The sequence below is a fragment of the Mandrillus leucophaeus genome, unplaced genomic scaffold (assembly GCF_000951045.1).
Source record: "Mandrillus leucophaeus isolate KB7577 unplaced genomic scaffold, Mleu.le_1.0 Scaffold66, whole genome shotgun sequence".
In the NCBI taxonomy this organism is placed as follows: domain Eukaryota; kingdom Metazoa; phylum Chordata; class Mammalia; order Primates; family Cercopithecidae; genus Mandrillus; species Mandrillus leucophaeus.
The window spans coordinates 5,874,286-5,881,313 of record NW_012107141.1 but is presented as its reverse complement, the minus strand read 5'-3'; the positions used below and the strand labels follow the sequence as shown (position 1 = coordinate 5,881,313).

Genomic DNA, 7,028 nt, shown 5'->3' with positions numbered 1-7,028 from the left:
GTGTTAGCCAGGATGGTCTCGATCTCCTGACCTCGTGATCCGCCCGTCTCGGCCTCCCAAAGTGCTGGGATTACAGGCTTGAGCCACCGCGCCCGGCCACCTTCCAGCAACTTTAATTAAACTACCTATTTTTAGCACAGAGAGGCAGTTTACCAAACTCTGCTACGCATCAGCATGTTCGGAAGAATAACCCTCAGTACCTGTTGCATGGCTCTCTTGGGGGAAAAGATGATTTGATACCAGACACCCTGCAAAAGGAGAAGCTTCTATGTGAGTAACAATCAGTATGTGTGACCTCTAGAACCTCATTGCCTAGTAACTCCTCTGAGTATTCAGAAGGACCTGCTCTAACATGGGAGAGGCCGGGGAGCAGCCTTGGCCTCTGTTTCTAACACCGTTCAAAACTTCTCTCTAAATCTACTTTGGATTACAGGTTTAAATCAAAATACTGTATTTTCTAGCCAGGCATGGTGGCTCACGCCTGCAATCCCAGCACTTTGGGAGACTGAGGTGGGAGGATCACTTGAGGTCAGGAGTTTGAGACCTGTCTGACCAGCATGGCAAAACCCCAGCTCTACTAAAAATATACAAATTAGCCGGGTGTGGTGACACACACCTGTAATCTCAGGACTTGGGAGGCTGAGGTGGGAGGAATGCTTGAACCCAGGACGTGGAGGTTCAGTGAGCCGAGGTTGGGCCACTGCACTTCAGCCTGGGTGACAAAGTGAGATTCTGTCTCAAAAAAAAAAAAGAGTAATATGCCTGTCATGGTGGCTCACGCCTGTAATCCCAGCACTTTGGATAGCTGAGGCAGGCAGATCGCTTGTGCTCAGGAGCTCAAGACCAGCCTGGGCAACATGGCAAAACTCTTGTCTCTACAAAAACATACAAAAATTAGCTGGATGTGGTGGCAGGTGCCTGTGGTCCCAGCTACTGGGGAGGTTGAGGCAGGAGAATTGTGTGAACCTGGAAGGTGGAAGTTGCAGTGAACTGAGATTGCGGCACTGCATTCCAGCCTGGGCAACAGAGTGAGACCCTGTCTCAAAAAAAAAAAAAAAAGTAATACATTGATTTCCAGTTTTGATGGATAATGCTTACTAAGGCTGTTTGCATAGGAGCAGTGGAAAACAGTTCTAGCTAGCTTACGCAAAAAAATAATTTTTTGCAGAGACACAGGTTTCTTCTAAAATCTAAGGGGAGGAATGCAGTTGAACTTCTCCCTCAAACCAAACATTGATCCACCCCTCTTTTCTCTATATCCCCCCTTGCTTATCCCCCACCTCCACCGCTGCCTTTATACCCCCACCCTCACAGTCCCACCACCTCCCATCCAAGCTATCATCATTCAGCCTTCTAATTGGTCTCCTGGCTCCTCTTGTTCTGTGCTGCACCCCCCAATCAACTTTCCACATAGCAGTGTTTTTTATATGCAAATCTGACTAGGTCCCTTTTCTACTTAAAACCTTTGAATGACACAAGATCTGAAAACCATAAAATACATTATTGATTCTTTTTTTTTTTGAGACGGAGTCTCACTCTTGTCCCCAGGCTGGAGAGTGGTAGCACTATCTCAGTTCACTGCAACCTCTGCCTCCTGGGTTCAAGCTATTCTTCTGCCTCAGCCTCCCCAGTAGCTGGGATTACAGGCGTGCACCACCACTCCCAGCTAATTTTTGTATTTTTAGCAGAGACAGTGTTTCGCCATGTTAGCCAGGCTGGTCTCAAACTCACAACCTTGGGTGATCGGCCCACCTTGGCCTCCCAAAGTGCTGGGATTACAGGTGCGAGCCAACACACCTGGCCAATATTAATAATTTTTTTTTTTTTTGAGACAGAGTCTTGCTCTGTCGAAAGGCTGGAGTGCAGTGGCTCCATCCCGGCTCACTACAACCTCCGCCTCCTGGCTTCAAGTGATTCTCCTGCCTCAGCCTCCTGGGTAGCTGGGACTACAGGTGTGCACCACGGTGCCTAGCTAATTTTTGTATTTTTAGTAGAGACAGGATTTTACCGTGTTAGCCAGGATGGTCTTGATCTCCTGACCTTGTGATCCGTCCACCTCAGCCTCCCAAAGTGCTGGGATTACAGGCGTGAGCCACTGCGCCCAGCTGGCCAGTCTGGTCTTGAACTCCCAACCTCAGGTAGTCCACCCACCTCGGCCTCCCAAAGTGCTAGGATTACAGATGTGAGCTACCGTGCCCAGCCTGCTTTATATTTCTTTAGTTATGAGTGACATTGTGCAGCTTTACTGTCTTTTCAAATGTTTATTTCCTTTTATTTCCCCCATTAAAGTATGGGAGAAAGATTTAGCTAGAAATGCAGGGGTCCCAAGTGGGCATAGGAAATGAGAAGGGATGGGGATAGTGAACGGAAGAAATGAAGACAATGATCCCAGAGACAAACGGGGCCTCCTCTTCCTCTTTCTAGGGCCTACCAGTTTATCTTCAGCTGTGCACAGACAAATAGAAGCCATCAACAGAGGTATTTCATGTCCTTCCAGACCAGAAAATTCAAGCTCCTTTTTTGGACTATGTCTTCATCACCTGCTCTTCCCACCAAACCCGAGAATTACCAGACAGGAATGGGATTGATGCCTGATGAGCACTGAAGGATCCTCAGCCTTTAGTTCCCCCTTTCATTTCCATTTTTTTCTTTTTTCCTCAGTCCCTTTTTTTTTTTTTTTTTGGACACAGACTTTCACTCTTGTCACCCAGACTGGATGCAGTGGTGCAGCCTCAGCTCACTGCAGCCTCCACCTCCCAAGTTCAAAGATTCTCCTGCCTCAGCCCTCTGAGTAGCTGGGATTACAGGCATGTGCCACCACACCCAGCTAATTTTTGTAGTTTCAGTAGAGACAGGATTTCACCATGTTGGCCAGGCTGGTCTCGAACTCCTGAACTCAGGTGATCCACCCACCTCGGCCTCCCAAAGTTCAAAGTTTTGGGATTACAGGCATGAGCCGCGGCGCCTGGCCCCTCCTTTCTTTTTTACCTTCCTGAAAGCCTTTCTTTTCTTCCCTTTTTTTCTGATTCTTTCTTCTGCCCCATCTCACGCTTTATCTCACCTTCCTCTTTCCATCTTCTTTATGTCTCTCTTTCCTTGGTATGGTAATATTATGGTCCTGAAATTTTATTTGTAGGTTATTTCACTATAGTTGGTAAAAAAGAAGAAAAAAAGAATAAAGTTGTATGTACTTTTTTCTAAAATGGCAATGGATATATTGAAATTCCCTCTCTTGCCACTAGCTAAACAAAAATAATAAAGCACATTAAGTAACTTCTTATTCATTGTAACCAACTGTTGAAATGTCTTGGACCATTAAATTTAATTTAAAAAAAAAAAAAGGTTTTTTATTTACCCTAAAGTTTTATATTTAAACACTTAATAGACTGTGCAGAATTTTAACATTTTTTAATTTTGAGCCTGTTATTCTGGACTAAATCTTCTTGAAGGAGAAACATGTCAAATAGTCATGTATTTGTGCTAATATTTTAATATAATGCTTAAAATAGTTTCATTGTTATAGATGAGCAGTAAAGTTCCCAAGGAGGAAAAGGAAGATGTTCACTTACTCTCTTTCCCTTTGGCAGATTCACATATGCTGAGTTTACCACATCTTAGGAGCAGACAGCTTCTTTATGATGAGTTGGATGAAGTAAATCCACGTCTTCGAGAACCCCAAGAGCTCTTTTCCATTTTGTCTACCAAGAGGCCACTGCTGGCTCCAAGATGGCCAATCGAATGTGAGGTCATCAAGGAAAACATTCATCATATTGGTAATATGACTTATGTGAAGTGGTCTTGCTAATCTATTCTGCCTGACTTGTTTTTGTTTTTGTTTTGTTTTGTTTTGTTTTGAGAAGTCTCACTCTGTTGCCCAGGCTGGAGTGCAGTGGCGCAATCTCGGCTCACTGCAACCTCCGCCTCCTGGGTTCAAGTGATTCTCCTCACTCAGCCTCCTGAGTAGCTGGAATTACAGGTGCACACCACCACTCCCAGCTAATTTTGCGTTTTTAAGTAGAGACAGGGTTTCACCTTGTGTGCAAGGCTAGTCTCGAACTCCTCACCTCATGATCCGCCCGCCTTGGCCTCCCAAAGTGCTGGGATTACAGGCATAAGCCACCAAGCCTGGCCTTCTGCCTGACTTTATTACAAGACCTGAGAATGTTAAGTCCTATGTGCTTAAGTATAAGGCAGGACAGAGTCAACATTTGTTTATTTATTTATTTATTTATTGAGACAGAGTCTCACTCCGTCACCCAGGGTGGAGTGCAGTGGCTTGATCTCTACTCACAGCAGCCCCCACCTCCCAGGTTCAAGCGATTCTCCTGCCTCAGCCCCACAAGTAGCTGGGATTACAGGTGCCCGGCCACCATGCCTGACTAGTTTTTTGTTGTTGTTGTTGTTTGTTTGTTTGTTTGTTTTTTGAGACTGACTTTCGCTCTTCTTGCCCAGACTGGAGTGCAATGGCATGAGCTCAGCTCACTGCACCCTCTGCCTCCTGGGTTCAAATGATTATCCTGCCTCAGCCTCCTGAGTAGCTGGGATTACAGGCGTGTGCCACCATGCCCAGCTAATTTTGTATTTTTAGTAGAAACGGGGTTTCTCTATGTTGGTCAGACTGTTCTCGAACTCCCAACCTCAGGTGATCCACCTGCCTCGGCCTCCCAAAGTGCTGGGATTACAGATTTGGGCCACTGCACCCAGCTAGTGTTTATATTTTTATTAGAGTCAGGGTTTCTCCATGTTGGCCAGGCTGGTCTCAAACTCCTGACCCTAAGTGATCCACCTGCCTTGGCCTCCCAAAGTGCTGGGATTACAGGCATGAGCCTCTGCACCAGGCCTAGAGTCAACATTTATTAACTCACCCTGAAACAATTAAACTGTGAGAAACTGATATAAACTCACCAAAATCAAATCATACTAATGTGTAAACTAGAATGCTTCTGAGTTTTCCAGAATGGGAGGATACCTTCCTAGAAGACAAAATATATAAATACTGAAATCTGTTTTCTAAATTAACCTGTTTCAGTGGGTTTTTTCTTTTCTTTTTCTTTTTTTGGAGGGAGGACATAGCATCTTATCTAAAAATACAGAGGTGCTACCCTGTCTCAGTATTAATGTGTTTGGTTATGTGGTATTTTTACCAGTCTTGGTATAATTGAAGACTACATATACCACAACATAGTTTTTACTGTTTTTAGTTATATTTTGAGTGTATTGGAGTTTTCTTGTCGGAATGGTGGAGACTTTTTTTTGACATTATGGGTCATACCTGTGAGCTCTTGGAGCAAGTACAATCTTCTTCATCCATTTTATGGATTAAGCATTTATGGAAGTGGGTTGCATTAGAAAGTGGGGACTTCTCTAATTACCAGAACAAGTCTAGCAAACATCATGTATGTCTCTGCTTTATACTACTGGATAAAAAACTGGATATTCCTCTTTTTTTTTTTTTTTTGAGATGGAGTCTTGCTCTGTTGCCCAGGCTGGAGTGCAATGGCTCCATCTTGGCTCACTGCAACCTCTGCCTCCTGGGTTCAAGCAATTCTCCTGCCTCAGCCTCTCAAGTAGCTGGGATTACAGGCACACACCACCATTCCTGGCTAATTTTTGTATTTTTAGTAGAGACGGGGTTTCACCATCTTGGCCAGGGTGGTCTCGAACTCCTGCCCTCGTGATCCACTCTCCTCAGCCTCCCAAAGTGCTGGGATTACAGGTGTGAGCCACCACACCCAGCTGGATGTTCCTCATTTTCTGTCTCCCTGCTTTATAATATTCGTTCATATGTGTTGTCATATGCTAAGTACAGTGCCTGGTGCTAGAGATAATAGTGATGAACAAAGTGGAGAGTTCATGGACCCAGAGTTCATGAACTAGTGAGGAAGTTAAACATTTTACCAGACAATTGCATAGTGCTTGGTCCACCTGAGCATACCTAACCCAGCTTAGAGATCAGCATAAGTTTTCAAAAGGAGTTGCCATCTAAGCTGAGATCTAAAGGATGAGTTTGAAATGATCCAATTAAGAGGGTCAAAGAAAAGTATTTCAGTTGGAAGAAACAGAAAAAGAGCATGGCATGCTTGGGCAACCATAGAACATTGAGGATTAAAAAGAGATGAGTCTGAAAATATAGGGGAAAAATAAAAGTGGAGTTTATTTTACTTTATATTTTATTTTAATTTAATATTTTATTTTTGAGACAGGGTCCTGTTCTGTCACTCAGGCTGGAGTGCAGTGGTGTGATCACAGCTCACTGCAGCCTTGAACTCCTGGCCACAAGCCATTCTCCCACCTCAGCCTCCTGAGTAGCTAGGACTATAGGCATGCACCACCATGCCTGGCTAATTTTTTTTCTTTTTTTCTTTTTTTTGAGAACAGAGTCTCTATTGCCCAGGCTGGAGTGCAGTGGCATCATTTTGGCTCACTGCAACCTCTGCCTCCTGGGTTCAAGCGCTTCTCATGCCACAGCCTCCCAAGTAGCTGGGATTACAGGCACGTGTCACCACACCCTGCTCATTTTTTATATTTTTGGTAGAGACAGGGTTTCACCATGTTGGCCAGGCTGGTCTCGAACTCCTGACCTCAAGCGATCCACCTGCCTTGGCCTCCCAAAGTGCTGGGATTACAGGTGTGAACCACCGTGCCTGGCCGCCTGGCTAATTTTTAAAAAGCTTTTTTATAGAGACACGTGGTCTCACTATATTGCCCAGGCTGTTCCCAAATTCCTGGCCTCAAAGGATCCTCCTGGCCTCCTAAAGTTCTGAGATTACAGGTGTGAGCCGCAACCCCAGCAAGGAAACTGGAATTTAATAACCAAGTTAATGCTGTGATAATTCACTAAACTACAAGATCTTTCTTTTTATTTTTTTATTTTATTTTATTTTGAGATGGAGTCTTGCTCTGTTGCCCAGGCTGGAGTGCGATGGCACAATCTCGGCTCACCGCAACCTCTGCCTCCCAGGTTCAAGTGATTCTCCTGCCTCAGCCTCCTGAGTAGCTGGGATTACAGGCGTGCACCACCATGCCCG

The 7,028-nt window shown here is 44.8% G+C and overlaps 1 protein-coding gene across 1 annotated transcript in view; it reads left to right on the top strand.

Moving 5' to 3' along the window:
* The window catches only part of AGBL2 (ATP/GTP binding protein-like 2), a 72,406-nt gene that overhangs the window by 14,737 nt on the left and 50,641 nt on the right, over nucleotides 1-7,028 (top strand). Inside the window, 4 exon segments of the mRNA XM_012001457.1 lie at nucleotides 136-270; nucleotides 2,425-2,478; nucleotides 2,691-2,807; nucleotides 3,588-3,773. Coding sequence (XP_011856847.1) covers nucleotides 136-270; nucleotides 2,425-2,478; nucleotides 2,691-2,807; nucleotides 3,588-3,773 — 492 coding nt within the window.